We start from the raw sequence: 19,672 nt of genomic DNA, 5'->3' as shown, positions 1-19,672 counted from the left end.
AGGTTGGCATTAAATTTTCTCTGCACAGGGAATCCCAGCAGAAAATTTAGTCAAGCCATCAATAAGCCTCATTTGGAACCTAAGTAATCAAAAGACATCAAGAAAACAACAGGCATCAAATAGACGTCACAAGTCCTCATAAAGGCATCAAAAAGGCATCAATATGCCCTAGGCTTCAGATACACATCAAAAGACATCAGAGAGCATCACATAGGCACCAGTATGTCCTATAGGCTTCGAGTAGACATCAAAAGGCATCAGAAAGCATCACGTAGACATTAATATGTCCCAGGCTTCCAGTAAACATCAAAAGGCATCAGAAAGCACCACGTAGGCATCAATGTCTAGGCTATAGGTGGACAATTACAATCAGGGAACATCACAAAGAATGGTAACATATTCAGTGCCTATAAATCAGCAGTAATAGGAAGACATGCAAGTGCTGTAGAAGCTGTGTTACAAAGTCACCTAAATGCAGTGGATCAATCAAGTCTTAAATGTAGTTTTTTTAAGTACATGTTGTCAATACCAACTGAGTATACAATGTACATGTATACGTCCTGACCTGCACTCTCATGGTTCATACAAAGGTCATTGTTTCTGTCCATCAATATTTTACTGCATTTTCCGCATTGATTTAATCCAGTTCATTTACATGTACTCAAGTTCAGGCACATAAACATTTGAAGAGAACTATTTACAGCTGCCGTTGGATTGACCCAAGATGTGATTTGCTCATGGCCATACTACTGAGAAACTGAGTATTTGTCATGGAGTGAACAAAATCTGCTTGTTCCTTGACAATCAGGAACAAATCACATAATTTTATATTACTCTTGCAGCTGATATGCCATTTTCACCCGAGTATCACTGCAGTTTATATGTACACTCATTTAGGCAGCAAAAAGCTGGTAACTTATCGGTTCCCATAGCAGAGACGTAGCCTGATCACAAAAAGTGGACATTAGCTGATCTGTGTCGTGGCAAAGTAGACCTGATGAGGGCACCTTTAGACATTGCACAAATGAAACTGAAGAAACACAAGAAGAAATGCAGCCCTATTTAGCATATTTTATTTGTTACTGCCTACTGATTACAGGTACCTTGGGTAATGACAATACAGTTCTGCCTCTGGCTAAAGTTAACTTGGTGAGATATCCTAATTCAAATTGGGTATTTTTTTTTTAGAAATTCACTGAAAGTTCATTTAAAATCTGTGCCCCTGTAAACTGATAAAGTTCGTAGTCTTACTAAAGACAATACACCCCCAGCTGAAAACTGGTGAGGTATCTCATTATACAGTATACACGTACAATCCTCTGAAGGATATGCAAACATATGATGATTTAAATTTTTGGTATGTAATAACACAGTTTGCTCAGTGCTTACCAAGTACTGGCAAAAACTTCACAAGCTTACTCGATAGGGAAATGAACCTACAACCCCCTGCTTAGAAGTTCAACCATTTCACCAATGAACATGCCAGCATCAGTTGTCCGGTTTGAATCAGCTGAAGGGCGGAGACCAGGTTCAAACACTTACTAAAGATATATACTCTGCGTCAGGGAGATGTAATTGAGACTTAGTTTTTTTCTTTCGCAATGCAACAACACTTTTTGCTCAGAGCTTACCAAGAGTTAGTGAAAAATTCAGAGGCTTAATTGAGTGACTTGCAAGCATGACTTCCTCCTCTTAATTGGTATGCACCAAGCAAATAGTGTTGTTACATAAGTTGCTAAAATGAAAACCCAAAAAAATTAATTACACATGCCTGATGCAAAATACATCTTTAGTATACACTGCTGCAACTGACTCAAACCAGCTAGTCAGCCAACACTGGCAAGGTTGGTGGTCAAACGGTCTTACGGGGTTCATACCAGTAAGTGGGAGGCTGTGTTCCAGTTCCAGCCAGGTGAGCACTGAGAAAAAAAGTGTTGTTAAATATATGTTAATTGGTAGAAGGAAAATACATCCATAATACATCTCCTGAAACATCTAATGACCAACCTGTAGTTCTGTGAGTGTTTAACATTAAATGTGAATGCTTCAAACATTCTCAATTGAACTACATCTCCAAATGCAAAATTGTTCAAATTTATTTGTAAGGATGAAAGGTGTTCTAAAATTGCAAGAAAAAACATCACAAAATTGCAAGATCATTCTAAATAGGCCTAAGATATGATGGTTTGTGTAGTGGGACAATACAAGGTATGAGGTTTGTACTCTCACGATGGAGTAATTTACCTCTCTTGTTTGGCACTGACAGGAGGTACTTATTACTCCCTATTTCTGCCAGTACGTTCTGCCTATCATCAGGAGACTGATGACAGACAGAATACATTGTTTAAAATGTTTAGTAGAAACCAGCTCCTTCCAAGACTACACATACAAAAGAGAGACTGCTCTATGGCGTTTGGGCAAATCTTTCACTTTGAGTGATAATAATGAGCTTTGTACTTCCTTATGCTAAATTATGGTGTATTATCCATGCTTATCTCAAATTAAGCGGAAACCATTTTTTCACTCGTATACATGTAACTGCATGATTCCACACATGGAATTGTTTCTTTCCACTCATTTATAGGTTTAGCAAGTTTTTCTGAAATCGGGCATCTTGTTGCCTGTTATTGTTTGACTGAACGCCCATTGTCCACTCTGTAAAGAGCAAGTGAGTGCCATTAGCACCATGGCACGATAGATTAGCAAGCCTAATGGTTGATTGAAAGGTTTTGTTGATGAACATTTTCTTTTCAACGTGTTTTGCTAAAATAATCACACAATATATTTGCACTCGACCAGATGAGAAAAATGTTTGCCATAACTGAAATCTCCCGTCAACTGAGTTCGTCTTACAGATTTTTTCCTCACAGGAATGCACACACTTCATTGAGGACCAGTGAAAAATGCTTGTCTGAACCGGTTTCTCTTCTTAGCCGAGCCTGTGTTAATAATGAGTGTCAACTGCACCATGATAGGCATATAATGGATTAATCTCACAGTTTTGGCACACGTCGCGCGTTGGAGCACGCACTTTTTATCGTCCTTGTTATTTCACTATTCTTCAAGCGACTTAGGTTGTTCCCCACAGCAACTTGATGGATGAAATCTGCAAGAGAACAAAAAAATACCAAAAGAGGAAAACATTTATGAAGTATGTTTCCTTATTAAAAACAAATCATTAGAAAAAGGCTCAACAGGTACTTCCAGTTCCAAAATACTTGTACTTTTTTGTATGAATAGATGTCCTTCAGTTTCAGCACAAGAAACCACTTGCAGTACCACATTATGCACTTGCAAATGTGATTCACCATCAATATACCACACATACATGTACATGCATATACCATAGGCTCACAGCACTCTTGCAAACACAACAGAGAATTTCTAACAATTATAATGTGATTGCTTTCTACACATACATCCCTTCCATTTGAAAAATTGCAACAGATCATTCAGCAACAGAAGATAAAGAGTGAGGAATGTTTAGATCCGAGCCTTTGGGCAGAGGTGGCTGGAGTTAGCCGAGCAGTCCATATGATGACATTTACGGAAAGTGAATGACTCTCAACATTTTAAGCCAAAAAACTCTTTAAAAGTTCATTCATAAATGCCTTAGACAGTCCCCCTATTCAACAGTGCGCAACTTCACTGTGCATTTAACATTTGATAGTGCACTGCGCAAAAAGTGCATTGGTGCCTGTATATGACACAGTTTCATCCCTTTCTATTGCTTGAGAGTGTGAATGTGCTGCAGCATGCAGTGCATCTCATGTGCGTCAATTCCATGCAATAGGAATATACCATCATATGAATAGCAGGTGATCAGGAAAATAAAATCCTTTGACAAAATCTTTTGAAATTCATCATAGCCTCACAGTTTTCACAGAGGCAAATAGGTAAAAAATCATGACTTTTAGAAATCATTTGTGGGGGGGGGGCAAAATCAATTAGGCTAATGGATGGCTACAGATTGGTGTTATTTGTCACTGAAATCAGCTTTAGGCAAAATTTGAATAAAGTGTACTTCCAGCTTTCAGTAACAGGTAAAACTGTCTTCCACAGAGAAAATGTTTGCAATAAAAGGCAAAATCGCATGGGGCAAAACCCTTTGGTGGTTTTCATAAAGAGACAAGCTGACTCTGGAAATGTGTACATTTGTAATAATTTGCACCTGGCATGCACAAAGGGAAATCACGTGCCCCCTCCTTACACAGCCTGAAGAGACAAAAGCCACACAAATTATCACAGAGAGACAAACCTATTTGTTTACTGTTTGGCAATTTTGTGTAATCCAGGATCCCGTTTTTCACATAGTAGCATTGTTTTAGTTGAAGGAATGTTACGTACTACAGAAATAAGCGTTGAAAAGGAAGCCAACTTCAAATGATATTTTTTAAAACAAGTTGTTACTCCATTTTGTGAATCTTATCTCTTCATGAAAACTGTGACAATATTTTTATTTTTCGACCCTGTAACTAGAAAGGCATTTATGGGAATAAATATGTGTTTGGGGATCTTAAACTAACATTAAAAAAGGGCTCAGGAGAATAGATGTAGATAATACTGCGCAGTGTGGAAATTAGTCAAGTCAATTTTCTGGGACCAGTTTTAAATACATGCTTAAGATCACCAGAACACACATTTATTCCCACACCTTATATTTCTATACTGGGCAGGCAAAATGGAACATATTCACATTGTTTTTATCAAATCATACATGTACTCACCTTGTGCCGCTTGAGCAGCTCTCCAAGGAAGAGCTTAACGGTTGCTCCCTTTGCCTTTCTGTCCTTTGTAGCAGGCTTGACAGAGCTCATCTCTGCTGGAAAGGACGGTGAGCAGATGCCGCAGAACAACCTTCAGATTGTCAGCTTCTAGGGAGGCTTTAACTGCTTCCACTTGTTGGTGTGTTATGAAAACTCCAAAGCCAATATCAACTTTAGAAGCTCCTTGACTCTTAAACAAACATCCAAGTTACAAGTCAAGTTAAAAAAGACAGGCACCCCAAAAAAATTTCAAACCTACTAACCTGATTGCGTTTGTTTAGCAACTATAATAAGATTCTAAGCGTCAGTGGGTCTGCTAATTCAATAACAAGCTACACTGTACATGTACTCCAGTACTCTACCTGAAGAAAGACTTCTATTCTTCGTCTTTCACAGCTGGATAAATACAAGCAATGAACAAACAGTGTTTATCAATATACACGTTGGGTAAGGGTGAAACTCATTATATAAATACATGAACTTAATTATGGTATGGCTTTCAGCAAGACACGAACAGATGGTCTTACTTGCTTGGGAAGTATACTTACATTTGTTTTGTGGCTTCATTCCCAGTTCTCTCCCTTGAACTCCTCTTGGGTTTCAACTACAAGATAAAAGTAAATAAAGGCAACTTGTACTCTGCCGATGTCAACTTTTTGTCTTAGTTGAAAAGTTGGGTCAATTCAACCAATACGCTTACCTGGTCCAGTTGTGGCCTTTGCTGACCCCTCAGCAAACCCGGCCTCCCACGCTGAATCTGACCCAGGGTCTGACTAGTTACTCTACGAACTACTGCTATGTCACAGTAAGAAGGCGGATTGACGCGACTGATGACCGCACTCGTCAGACACGGTGCCTCGTAGCCATCTTGTTGCCTGGCAACGTTGTCGTCAGTCACGTGACTCTGGCTGAGCATATGGTTTCGGTGATGATGTAATCTGGCACGAATCTGCGCTTGCACCATGAGGAATCTGTAAACAATCACCGGTCACAACTTAGCATATTATAACCCTTGACGGGTGACGCCATGTTGGATGGGCTAAATAACAAACTAATATGAGGTTCCTCTTATGGGGCAGGAGTGAAAAGTCGACTGTCCGGGAGTCCACATCTGACCTCCGACCTTAAAAGTGACGTCATACTTGCTTGGTACGAATCATGCGCAAACAAAATAATCATTATAAAAGTACACAATTCCGGTACTACTGACCTTTGACCTCTCTGTATTGATTTGTGCACAAACGAATGGAGCCACACGTAGCAGCATAGGTCCACCGTATACAGCACGGTGTCTAGGTTCAGAATGACGGGTTGCGCGTTCATCCCCTTTCAGTATTGGGTTGTTTTGTTCTTAAAATATTCATGCCGACGCTCACGCACGCGTATCCCCTTGGCAACGATTGATACTTCACACGAGCACTTTTGAAAAATAACACTCGACTTGGATTTGTTTTTTTTTCCTATGGAATCTCTTACGCCAAACCCCAAAGACGACGAGGCCGACCCACCGGGAGACCTTCCGGATCTCTGGAGCACGTGGAGAAGAGAAAACGAACCATCTGCCTGGGACAACGTCCAGTATCACAAGGACCCCATTTACGGGTACTGTCCCCTCCCAAATATGCAGAATCACCTAAAGAGTTGTAATTTATCAATGTATAAAACGTTTATGAACCTTTATTTCTTAGAGTGTTCACAAGTCCCATCACAGGTCGAATCACAGGTCCCTTCACAAAGCAAATCGTAAGTCCCTTGAAGGCCAGTCATAAGTAACAGTATAAGACTACAGGGTGAAAATGACAAAAGAATTTTTTCCCCAGCTCATTTAAATAGCTTGTGAATTGGCTTAAGACACAATGACTTGAAGACACTTGTGATGGACTTCAACATAACACTGAAGTCATCAAATGTCCAATCTATGTTGCGTATCTGAGTCCAGGTCGCTGTCATGCAGCTTGAGCCCATGTCCAAGTCATGAGTCCCAAAGGTCATGTCAAAATCAAAGATCGAGATCAAGTCATGAATCAAAGGAAATGTGCATTACTTTTGAAACATTACACTAAATTATTTCTAAATACAAATATGCATCAGGGAGATGGTAATTTGATTTTGGGTTTTGCCCTACTGACGACAGGCGTAAATTATAAACATTGAGAATATACATGTATGTTGGATAGGGCCAAAAGTAAATTACAGCGAATGTTTCCGTTTTTCACAGCTTTTCTGGGAAAAGTTTCAATTGGATATGCACAAAACATGTATATTGCAAATCCCAGTACTGGTGTGATACGTTAATGTTTCCTTTTTTCAAAAAGGAATAAATGTATGCTTACGTTTTGAATACATACAAAAAGGTTTAGGTAACAAGGCATTGTACTCGTGCAAAAGTTTTAACGAGAGGTTTAAGATTTGTAAAAAGCGTGTGAACAACATGACGGTAATGTTAGTTTGATATTGGACATTTGGATATTCCCACTGATTTGTACAGCGAATATCTTATTTTGCTTCACACATTGGACATTCCCATGGGATTTTAAAGCAAATGTCTGATTTTGGTGGACACTGGACATTCTCACTGGTTGGTAAAAATCAGACATTCGATGTACACTTCTATTAGAATGTCCACTCTGTCAAGAAAAATCAGACATTTGCTGTACAAACCAATGGGAATATCACTGTCCAATATGAAACTAACTTTACTGTAACGGCAACAACTTTCATAAAGATAAAACAAGTCACGCAACTGCAGGAGGAAAATGTCTTTATTCGGTAGAAGTGCTACGAGCCCTTGATTGTCAGTCGAAGACAGTGCAGAATTTATTAAAGACTGGTGCGGTGGCAGGATGTACCTGTCGAATTACTGGTGGCCGATGTGGCGAGCATTGTCAACAGGACTCGCCAAAGTTAATTGTCTTGCACTCATTGGTTGCTCGTGAGGGTGCGTTTGCGCATGCGCCAAAAAATTTGAAAATGGCGCCCCTCATTATCGCTTATGAATATTAATTTTTAATCCCTTGGGAGATAAACTTGAGACGACTCTCCAATTACATCCCCTCTTTCCAGTGACGACATCGTATCTGGCGGTTTCTAGTCACCCCAGTTGCTTAGATGGATTCATCAAAATTATAAATATTTTTTTAAATTATAAGAATATTCAATTCCAAAGTAAATTTATGCAAGGTCAAATTTTCGACACATTTTTGAATAAAATCGTAAATGTTTTCAGTATTTGTCGGAAAAGTAAGGATATTTTTAAAACCACAATTTTTACAGAAATCTACCTCCTTCAATTTGGTGAACGAGGGTCCAGTGTTCATTATTTTCACTGCAGGAAGACAGCTAAAAATTTTTTTAGTCACGAAAACACACCCTTGAATATCATATTTTTGGTGACATTTGCTCGTGAAGAACTGTGTACCGTGTCGTGAAAAATTGGAGAATTCTCTAGTTTGGAGCTAATGCTGCATGATTCGTGAAAATGTGAAATTATGGGCTTGTTTGTTTCTGTCGGAGATAAGAAACGTCGGAATCACTCCATGGCTACCACATTTGGCAAGCCATCTAGCGTGCCTGGAAGCTGACACCCGTGGGAAGAAAGCTGACACAAGCCCCAGTCGCGAAACCACAGCCGGCCGCCTTGTGGTTGGCGGCCGTTGAGCCGAGCTTGGGGCCCGCACCCACTGCAGTGACTGACGGATTCTTCCATGTTGTGACCGTAGAAGGCCCACTTTCACAGCTCCGTATATGCTGAAGACCACATTTTACTACCTTGGCAGTCCTGGCACTACTTCAGTACTTGGTCCAGGATGATATCGTTTCGCATTGTGCTAGCCAAACGATGTTTGGAAATGTTAAAAGGTGGGCCTAGGCATAAATTTAAAGTTTTTTTGTCAATCTCGGTTGGCTGAGAAATAGGACCCTGCTAAAAACGGACATGACGGATCATTTTTGTATGTGTGTTGTGAACTTTATACCGGCAAACATCTACTTTATTCGCATGGCCTGGCATGTCTTGGTGATTGTTAGTTACATTTTTGGCAGGAATTTGTTGCAGTTGATAAAGACAGCATTTACACTTCACGTTGACACAACAACAATCAAAAGAAACATCTTTTCTTATTTGATCTGAATTGAAGTGATTCTGACACAAGATGAGGAATGCCATTGGAAATCTATAAATATGGAGAAACCTGCCAATCATTATTTTTACAACCTTTTGTTAGTACATGAATGTTCACATTATTTTTTTTCCAGTTGGTGCAATTACACAGATACCGTGATGCCTGAGCTGATGATTTGGAATTTCAAGCATTTCAAGGATGACTCTGATGACTGTAAGGGAAGAATTAAAAATTAGTCAAAATGAGTTGAAGCGTACAATGATGAATGACATTTTATTAAGCGGCAAAGATTTATTGAAATTTGTCAAATTATTAGATATACAATGTAAGACTAGAAAATAGTATTTTGGATATAAACCTTCAAAGCACATATATGCTGTCCAAGACTCCATGTAGGTATTGTGTTTCAAAAAGATTTTTTTGCAAAAAAGAATTGTTTGAACTCAGAATGTACCCCGACGTTTTGTTCATGTAAAGAACTCACAATAAAGTTTAATGTTCTATGTACAATTTTTTTTACCCTCATCAAATGCGGCTGAGCAACAAAGCCATTACATAATTTTATAATTCAGGCGTTCTATCCATACAGCTGACTACAAACGCAGGAAATCTGGACCATTTATAGAAGTAAAGGCAGCTTAAAGAAAGAATGAGATGTGTAAAATTTCTGGACTGATTTGTGATTGACATTTTTAATAAATCAACAAAACACTGAATTTTGCTTGCAGTCTAAGCTCCCTCGTTTAATTTTTCTTATATCTAAGTGTACTTATTTCCAAGACTTTTAAGACTCTCAAAACTTAATGTTCACTGGAAACTGCTGTCTAGAAACAATCTGTCATTGGTCTTAAGAAATTGGCAAAGCTGAAGCTACCCAAGCGACATATGCGAAGTTGCAGTTGGAGTTGCAAAAAGGAGAAAAAATAGAGGTGCAAACCAAGTGAAACACCTTTAAAAAATTGGAAAGTCTTTTTGGAATGTTTTGAGTTCAGACGGGTTGATCTATTTGAGTGATTAATTATTTTAAAGTCTCCAAACAAACTGAAATGTTTGCTTTATCACGAAACCGGTAAAGCGTACTTTAATGTGGCTATTCTTCAACGCACGGCTAAGTTCCTATTCAATCACACGTGAACTTGACCTTCTTAATCCAAAATAGGCGGACGAAATCGGGCAATCTTTCTCACAAAAAAATTTAGCTTGATAGTGACAATATTGAAAAATTACATAAACTCTTGAACTAGAGCAAGAACCAAGCAAAGTCTCCAAAAAAATGCGGTTTGTAAATGCGAAAATTGTACTTTGAAGTTCGTTTTTTTTATGCGCGGAAATGTCTACGTGCATGAACATAGTGACGTCACAGTCGCGGACGAATCATATCTTCTCGCGTGGTTTAGGTTACAAAAACCTAATTACAAATGCGCATATTCAAACCGGATTGTCACGCGCGCCATTAATCATGATCGTTCGTGATAGCATTGCCGATTTATGCGTGCACGTGGAAGAAATCACACAGGGCACGGGAGGATATGCCTTCTTGTGGGCAGAGTGCCCAAACAAGAGGGTCGAACTTTATGTGCTAAGCCAAACGTGTACGAAATAGCTGCGAGAGTTCCGCGCGTTGTTGCGAGATTTCAACCGATCTTTTGTAACGAACTAGACGTTCTAAAAGAAGTAGTGGGCATCCAAGATGGCGTGGTAAGTAGAAAGAACACGTTTTTTCGATTCGAATGGTGGTAAAAATACCCTGTTTAAACAACGTTTTAGCTGTTTTTTGCACGTCTAAAGTTCAGGCGGAATGCTGTGGCTGTTTTCATTTGCGTTTTCACTTGCTGCGCCCTGACTGGACTAGGTAATAATGACGAAAAGTATCACTACAGATCGAAAGAGAAAGCGATAAGCTTTTCATTTGATGTAAATTTTAGTATGTGGGCGAAGTGCGTGCAGTTTTTCTGTGACACTTTTTGCGCACGAGATTTCATCTCTTTCAGGAATTTTTTTATAGAGCACGTGCGTTGTGTGCGTTGGTAATAAGGTACAGTGCAGCCTACATGTACTACAGGTGTACAGTACATGTGAATTAATGTGCATGTAAATGCTAAGCAAATAGGCTCAACACTGTAACAGGCCAATTTTTTACATCAAGTTCAAATATAAGGATTCATGCTAGGCCTTTTAATAATACAATTGTTCGACTAAGGCCTACTTGTTTGTATTTTTATGAGTAATTAATGCATGAATTTGGAAAAAAGTGGGAAAATTGTTGCAGCCTGACGCCCTCATGCATTCTTAATTGCCTTATTTTGAAATAGGCCTTGTACTGTAGTTTTCAGTTGAAAATTAAGTTTTTCCATTACTTTGATTTCTTGAAAAAGGCAATGTTTAATATACACTTTTGTATGAAACGTAAAACAAAAAAAAACCCATCATTTCCATGTTGTTGCTTGTTGCCTCCAAAATTATTTGAGTTACATGTACCTTGAGTGTATGAGCGCAAAGAAGATATGCTTCTTTTTATATTGCTGAACAATGTGATGAAACTAAAGGTTTTAGTGTTACATGAAGATGTACACATGTATGACCACTGAAAGTACATGCATCTTTTTGTTTGTTTGTAGGTCAGGCTGTCCACCACCATGGCCAGTCCCACCACAGCCAGCACCACCAGATCAGCCAACGCCATCATGTTGGGAGCCTGTACTTTGAGATTCCCTAACAAAGTACCGTAAAGAAAACATCACAACTGAATCAGTTGATGTGGAGGTAGCAACTCGCCGCGGTGCAACAATTTCGGGCCTTCGAAAGCATTTGCTTCAGTGTCGTGACATGTATACAACTACGCCTGACATTGTTGTAATCCATGTCAGAACAAACGATTTAGATTGGGGTTTCCTGCACAGCAACTTGAAGCATTTCAGGGAACTCATCACCACCGTACGCGAGATCTTTCCAACTTCTAAGCTGGTGTGCAGTGGAATTCTTCCTCGGCAGGACAGTGAAAATTTGGATGCCTCACGTGTGAGCCACAACATTCACTTGGGGAATATTTGTGGGCAGCTTGATTGTCATTTCTTTGACAGTGGCGACAAGTTTCCACATTGGCATTTTGCCAGAGATGGCCTTCAGAATGCAATTGGAGTATTTCTGCATTTACAGGAAGCATGCAGGATTAATATGGTGGTGCTTATTTATGATTGTTATTTCTTGTAAGGAGTTAGTGCACGCATGATGTATATCCAATTCCATTTTAAAAACAATATACGGTTGTCTTTCTTTTAGAGTTTTTATACCTTTTTTGGACTATATGCCCAAACACCTTGCCTCATACGTCTATGTCAACCAAAGATTATAACTTATTTTTAATGTGTTTGTTTTTATGTGTTTAATATTTTTGAGATATTGCCAAAGATGACCTCTAGTTTATTGGTACATGTACACTCTGCATTGTGAAATTCTTTAGTGACAACTTAGACTACTACATGTAGAGCTCTTGATTTTTTTTCTTAGTTAAAGATGGAAGTTGTCTTATGCCAAAGCTCTTTTAAAAAAAAAGTTAAGTTGTTGAACAATAAAGAATCTAGGGAAGCTACAAACATTCAAGCGTAAATATAAGTCTAAACTCAGTGGGTATTCAAATTCTATTTAACGCCACTTAATTTTTGTGTCTTACAGGGTTACAAGACTTAGTGTTTAAGTGTCCTGTCTTCTTAACTGTTTAATAATTGTATGTCATAATGATTGTATTGTTCGTAATATTGTATTGCATAGTGTATTGTTACTAATGGGATCCTTACTCGACAAGGACTGCTTCTATGGGATCCCATCCACAACCATTATCCTTTTTGTCATACATTTACCGTATATAATTAGGTGGAAATCATTAGGTGGAAATAAAGACTGACTGACAAACAGACACATCGACCGACTGACTTATGAGAGGTGACTTGTGCAAATTTTCGTCTGTTCATTGTGGGCAGTGCACAAATTGAACCTGTGGGCAGCACATTATGTTGTGCCTACAAAGAGGACATTAGCGCTAGTGCTGTCTCCTCTTAGGGGGCTAATTTTGTCCAACAATGTGGACATGCTACATATAAAAACACGTCTGTACTTCACAGTTTGTTTTTGTCCGACACTGTGGGCAAGCTACACAAAAAAGCACGTCTGTACTTCAGGGCTTTTTTGTCCAACACTCTGGGCATGCTACACATAAACGCACGTCTCTATTTCAGGGTTAATTTTTTTTTCATTTGAAAAGGCAAGCAGATTAGCTCGCACCAGGTCTTACACTCCGGCGACTACACAAGCTAAAATTAACCCACCAACTCACACGCACATGCAACAAAGACACTTGATTCAAATATGCCTGCTTTGTGTCCATGCTTGAATATTACTATTTTTGCTTGGTGGTTATGGGAAAACTTCTAGCTTTACCAGTTGTTGCACATTGTACAGTAAAAATGACAATGAAGTGTATATAAGAGCTGATAACATGTTGCACATTGTTTCAATAGATATTACAATTGGAAATATCAGTTTGAAAGAACTCAGTAACTGTACTTTAACCAACCTTCCCACGAATCTTTATGTCATCCTGAAATTCAGCTAGTTTCCTCTCAGTCGTGGTGAGGCTCATCAGCTCTGCTTCTACTTCAGTGATATTACCCTTGTAAAAATGTACCATGGGTTTTACCATGGTGATTTTACAATGGTAACACCATGCTATAAATTGATGGTATTTTGAACACTACCATGGTATTACTACAGTAGAACCGTGGTAACATAAACTGTTGTACCATGATTTTACCACCGTATATATAGTACCGCGGCACTGCGCCACGGTACTACTGCAGCACGATACTACTGCTGTACTACTGCCTTACTGCGCCACGGTAATACCGCTGTTCTACTGCGACACTGTACTATACTGAAAGCACTGCCCCCGGTACTACCATAATGCACCATGGTATACGGCTGCTGTATATACACTAACTACTCTCTGCGTCATGGTTTTGTTGTACACGCTCAAATAAATATGTTATACACTGTACCCATACGATAATTCATGCATGCACTGTCTGTTACTATGTGCTGTAGCTGTATAACACACTGAAAATAATTTAAAAGAATATCTTGTTTCAGACATCAAAAGGTGTATTTATTAATGACAGTTAAGTGTCAGTTTGTAATAATCCACGTGATGCTTGGAATTTGCAAGACATATTAAGGTGCAAGTCCATACAGCAATCACTTTTTTTATTTCCATCAAAGCCAGGTTTTTGTGCCTCTCAGATCAGAAGTCCATTTTTTTTTCAATACTGGCAGGCATATACATGTATAAAAATATAACAGAGCTTGACAACTTACAGTTTGAAATTCAAAGCCACTCTTATGTCAGCTTGCATATATACACATTCATCAGTCTCGTCAATGGCAAACCTTGCGTTTGATTAAACCTGGCAGAAATACTTAGCAGTGCACAATAACTGTTTTTGACTTGCAGAAGATTGGCGTGACCTGCCATCCCTCCAAACTTGTGTGTAAAGATTCTTAAATCCAGCATCATCACACCATAAATTTATACATCAACCGAGATGGAAGCCTGTATGCATGCAACTAAGAAACTACATGTGTTATGATGTCTTACTGCATTGTACATGTACAATGAATTTGGGAAGGTTGGCAATATGACTACTTATTATTGCTCAAAATGTTACATAAGGCTCAACAATTAAAAATACATGTACAGCAGAGATAACAGAAAAAAGCTGATGGGAGGCCTTGGCTCCAGGTAGTTTGGGGTCAATAATAAAGAAAACAGCCTTAACCCCCCCCCCAGAATTGCATCTCTTGGACATTTATTATGTCACAGTACATTGGGTAATTAACAACTGCTACTTTTATTCAATGTAAATGTATAAAATCCAAGTGAATATACAGCTCTCACACTCATTTTCAAAAAGGCCAATGCATCCATTCATGTAGGTGTAAAGATGCTTTAAGTTAATATGGTAGGCCTATAGGCTGGAATATCTAAATAAAAGCCAAAAAGTGCAGTTAATATCACTTAGTACCATCACTAAAGTATGGGGTGCATGTTACCAAACACTGGATTAGATCACGCATATACCCTTTATTTTTGTGTGGTTCGCAGGGCTTCAGTTTAGGAAAAAGTGTTTACATGATGGCAAGGCTGACTGGTTTACAAAGCTGATTTTGACAAAAATGTGTTTTGGCATCAAATTACATGAATGTTCCAAATTTTTACCATCGTGGAAGTAGGCATGTACCTGTTTTGGTTTCTTATTTGGGTGTGCATTTCACATTTTTGGTTTGCATTCTTGGGACACCCTGCATAAGCCATTTTGTTAATACCGCCATATTGATCCAAGATGTGATCGCAGGTGAGGGCACCGTCATTGTTGGGAGGGCAAATGCGACTGGACCAAAAATCTGTAATGCAAAAGGCATGGGGAGCTTAGAATCGTTCCAAAATTATATATTTTTAAGTTACATGTGATGTTTTGTATTTGATAATTTATGGAGCAATACACAGCCCAACCACGACTAACCAATTTTAAAGTCTGCATGATATATTTGTTTTCAAATGAAAAAAGGATATTTTCGGAGCAGTTCTAGCCTCCCCATGCCTTTTCATTCCTGTTTTTCAGTGCAGGCCGCAATAGCACACGCAATGTACTTACGCCTTCACCGGCCATCTCATTTTTTAGCAAGATGATGGTATCTGCAAAATGGCTTGTGGAAAATGACAAAAGAATAAAAAACATACAATTATGCAACTTGCTGTTCAGGAGCCATTCGCTTTTCTGCAATTTTCCTTCATTGATGAGTTTGTTGGTCATAACCGTCTTGATGGTGTCCACTGTTACGTGGTTGAACTTCTTGACGTAATCTGCAAAAGAAAAATAAAATTACTTGTGTAATTTCTGCCTGATGAACTTGTCTGCAACATTTTTAGAGTGAAATTCTGACAAATTAACTCGTGCACCTCTTACGCTTAGTAGGCGGATGTTGTAGAGAAACTGGTTGAATTTGGCCACCGGATGATCACCTTTTGATGAGATCTAGGCCCACATCGTCATCGGTCTTAAAGTCTTCTAAATTTTGTATAGAACTGACTTCTCCCACTTTCACACTGTTGTCCTCGGTGAGCTTAAATGGAGCGTACTTCATTGTTATTCAGATACCTAGGTCTATTTTGATCAGATCTACGAAGATTTTAATAACAATGCTGTGAAGGCAGCCAGTACAACGGTCAATAAACTGGCAAAGTGTGCTTTTAATACCGCCGAAAAAGCTGACGTAGGAGTTTGAACTAAGCGTGCATGTGACGTCACGTAAAAAGTCACTTGATATTTTTTCCTACGCAATCAAAGCAAGAAGCATTTTTAGGGCCAAAAAATCAGTACTAATGCATTTCAATTCCTTTTTATATAAACCTGTTTTTTTATTTAATAAGTATTTAATCCATGGAAAAAATATGTCATGACGTCAGCAAGATTCAGCCACAAAGCGCAGGCAGTGGATAGAGTGGTCTCCGCTCCATACGTCTAGTCTCAAGACGTTTTACAGAGGGCAATCGAGCTTACACGTACATGTACATTTGTAGAACATGCTGTAAAATACGTGATGAAACATGGAGGGTCAGCATCGACGTCGACCGACAAGAAAATATACACGTTTCTTGGAAGAAGAAGGTTTTGAAGTTCCTCGATCAACTGTTAACAGACGGCAAGATCAGTTCCCGCAAGAAACGGGAACATCTTAGGTTAAAAATGTGCCCGACCCCAGTACTATAGGCTGTACCACTCTGGCCGTAGACAACCTGCTGGACCACTTGCCAGTGCCACCGGTGGCAGTGTCAATTATCCGGGGTTAGATAGCACATCAACAGAGCAGTGCACACATCGTTCATCGAAATCAGATTCAGATGACTCCATTGACGAATTATTACGTGATGATCCTGGCAGTGGCATCACTAATGACGACGTCTCCCAACAGAGTGATAGGGTAAGTACTGTATGGTTTTTAAAATTTATTTTATCAGAAAAGAATTATTACTTCAATCGTATCCATAGCGGTCATACTGATTGATCGTGATTTTTTGGGCATCAAAAAAGTCAAAAGTCAGTTGGAAACAAATCCAAAATATAAAATACATGACGAGCGAACATCGACTTACAGGTCAGAATCAGATGCTGATGAAACATAAGCATTCCAACACCCATATCTCAGATCCCACGTATCGAATCGCAAAATAACGTGGCGATCAATGTGTTTGGTTACTCTAAAAAAGACGGTCTTTACATTCTTTTCAAAAGCAAGCCCCCAGAAGAACGGATCAATTTACTTTATTTTACCCAAGATGAAAAGAAATCACTATTGTTGGATTAAAAATTTTTCTAGGTTGACGAGTGATATCGATCATCACGAGCATAAGAAACACTGGTGTTTTAATTGCATGTCACATTTCCAAACGGAAGAAAAGTTAACCAGACACAAAGAAAATTGTCAAGGCTTAAACGTTCCCATATGTACGGTCGAGTAGCCCGCCAAAGGCGAAAATATACTCAAGTTTAAAGATTACAAAACTAAACAAGACGCACCTTTTGTCATTTACGCCGATTTTGAGTCTGTTTTAGAAAAACTACCGCCGACAGATACAAACACTCTCAAAACACAGATTCACAAGCCTTGCGGATACTCATACGCGGTGGTCAGATGCGATGGAGTTTGCACTAGCCAAAAGACGTACAAAGGTCAAGACGCTGCTGTTAATTTTACACGGTCATTTTCTCAAGAAACAAAGAAGATCAACGAAACGTTTAAAAATAAAGCGAAGTTGATCTGGTCACCAGAGTTACAAAAAATCTACGAAAAAAGTGATAGCTGTTGGATCTGCGAAAAGTTGATAGACAAGAGAATAGAAGAATCTCATTGCCAGTGTGACATTCCAAATGAACCAAAAGCAAAATCTGACAAAATTGATTTCTGTCATAAAAATGAAGCTGGTTCAGAGAATGGGTATGTTTAGATTGCAAAAAGCCCATCAATAATTTTGGAAAGGTTAGGGATCATTGTCACGTGACGGGGAAGTACCGAGGCCGAACGCATGTCAGGTATAATCTCAAGTTAAGAATAGTGGTCGATCAAACACCCATTCCGATGATTTTACATAATTTAGAAAAATATGTCGCGCATTTAATCATGCAAGGCGCTCACAAATTTTACGGGAAATCAATTAAGTTGATCGCTAAAAACACTGAAAATTACATTTCGTTTTCTTTTGGTCAACTCAGGTTTTTAGACTCATTTCATTCCATGGCGGCTTCGCTAGATCGGTTGGCTAAAAATTGTTCCCCCGATGATTTTAACTTAGGGGATTATGTGAAAGGTTTTCAAATAACAGTCATTTACTCTTGGACAAAGGAATTTATCCCTATGAATATATCGATTCCTTTCAGGAAACAAAACTACTGCCAGTAGACGCTTTCTATAGCTCTCTGAAGCAGTCCACCGTGACCGAGCAAGAATGTGCTCGTGCGGAAACAGTATGGCAAGCCTTTGGTTGTAAAAAACTAGGCGACTACCACGACCTATACGTGGAAACGCATGTGTTATTGCTAGCGGCTGTTTTTGAAAACTTCCGTAAAGTCTGTAAACAACACTACGGCCTTGACCCAGCCAACTATTACACGTCACCGGGTCTGTCGTGGGATGCACTCTTAAAACATTCGGGTATACAATTGGAACTACTGACAGACATTGATAAGCATTTGTTCTTTGAAAGGGCAAAAAGGGGTGGGATTTCTTCTGTAGGATCCAAACGATATGCAAATGCCAATAATCCAGAACTACCTGATTGTAACCCACATAAGCCAGAGTCACAGATCATGTACCTAGTCGCAAATAATTTATACGGCTGGGCGATGAGCAAATATCTGCCTGTAGGGGAATTTACCTGGGAAACAGACTTAGAAAAATTTACGTACTATTACATCCAAGAGTTGCGACTAACTGACGACTACGATTACATGTTTGGGATTACTATGGATGGACCGGAACGTCACCATGACAAACACAATGACTTTCCACTTGCTTCCGAAAATATGTCGGTACCGAACGAATGGCTTTCAAGCTATCAACAAAATTTAATTAGCAACGGAGTTGTGAGCGAAGCGAGCACGGTAGACAAACTCGTGGCCACCTTGGACACCAAAGAAAAATATATATGCCATTATCATACATTGCAAAAATATCTCAAACTCGGGTTGTGGATCAAAGAAGTTTACCGAGTATTGAAATTTCGTCAAAAGCCATGGATGGTGGGTTACATCGACAAAAACACAAAATTGCACAAATTGGCCAAATCTGATTTTGAGAAAGACTTTTTCAAATTGATGAACAACTTGGTCTTTGGCAAGACGATGGAAAATGTCAGATATCTAATTGACGGTCATTTACTGAAGGACGTACAAGACGCCGACAAATACAGAAAATTAACTTATAAACCAAATTACAAATCGACGGTACCATTTGAGGAGTGCAAGCTTTCGTTTGTGGAGATGTACCGAACCAAAACAAAATGAAATAAGCCAGTCTATTGTGGTGTAAGTATTCTCGATATTTCAAAAACATTGATGTACGATTTTTATTACAACGAGCTAAAAGCAAATTTTGGTGAGGGGGTACGCTTACTTTACACGGACACTGATTCTCTATTAGTTCAGATCGAGCGAAGCTCACATTCCTTGGTCGACTACC

General features: G+C 39.0%; 1 protein-coding gene and 1 long non-coding RNA gene across 3 annotated transcripts in view; one reads left to right on the top strand and one right to left on the bottom strand.

Annotated features, from left to right (window-relative positions):
• The window catches only part of LOC147797773 (uncharacterized), a 461,720-nt gene extending 452,117 nt beyond the window's left edge, over window positions 1–9,603 (top strand). Inside the window, exons 2-3 of the long non-coding RNA XR_015426687.1 lie at window positions 8,285–8,624; window positions 9,021–9,603. This is a non-coding gene — a long non-coding RNA (uncharacterized LOC147797773). The remainder of the gene's footprint in view (window positions 1–8,284; window positions 8,625–9,020) is intronic.
• Window positions 1,049–6,089, bottom strand: LOC110990642 (uncharacterized). Of its 2 annotated transcripts, none has more exons than XM_087142182.1 (5): window positions 5,977–6,089; window positions 5,467–5,737; window positions 5,315–5,370; window positions 4,728–5,162; window positions 1,049–3,106 (listed from the first exon to the last, which is right to left on the bottom strand). In XM_087142182.1, the coding sequence occupies exons 1-4, from the start codon at window positions 6,087–6,089 to the stop codon at window positions 5,099–5,101; spliced, it is 504 nt and encodes a 167-aa protein (XP_086998308.1). In that variant the 3' UTR covers window positions 1,049–3,106; window positions 4,728–5,098. The 2 variants fall into 2 exon arrangements, with proteins under 2 accessions (XP_086998308.1, XP_086998309.1); XM_087142183.1 differs by having other exon boundaries at window positions 4,728–4,956.
• Window positions 9,604–19,672: the final 10,069 nt, after the last annotated feature.

Source organism: Acanthaster planci, linkage group LG10 (assembly GCF_054643075.1).
Source record: "Acanthaster planci isolate LZ-2023a linkage group LG10, COTS_SCS, whole genome shotgun sequence".
In the NCBI taxonomy this organism is placed as follows: domain Eukaryota; kingdom Metazoa; phylum Echinodermata; class Asteroidea; order Valvatida; family Acanthasteridae; genus Acanthaster; species Acanthaster planci.
Note: the sequence above shows the minus strand (reverse complement) of the source record. Positions and strands in the feature narration are given on the sequence as shown.

Bases quoted from the DNA above. Each gene is read 5' to 3' on its own strand.
- LOC110990642 (XM_087142182.1), bottom strand. From the start codon at position 6,089: ATGAACGCGCAACCCGTCATTCTGAACCTAGACACCGTGCTGTATACG. The intron at 5,738-5,976 runs GTCAGTAGTACC...GATTGTTTACAG, and splicing joins TCAATACAGAGAGGTCAAAG to ATTCCTCATGGTGCAAGCGC. The intron at 5,163-5,314 runs GTAAGTATACTT...GTATTTATCCAG, and splicing joins AATGAAGCCACAAAACAAAT to CTGTGAAAGACGAAGAATAG.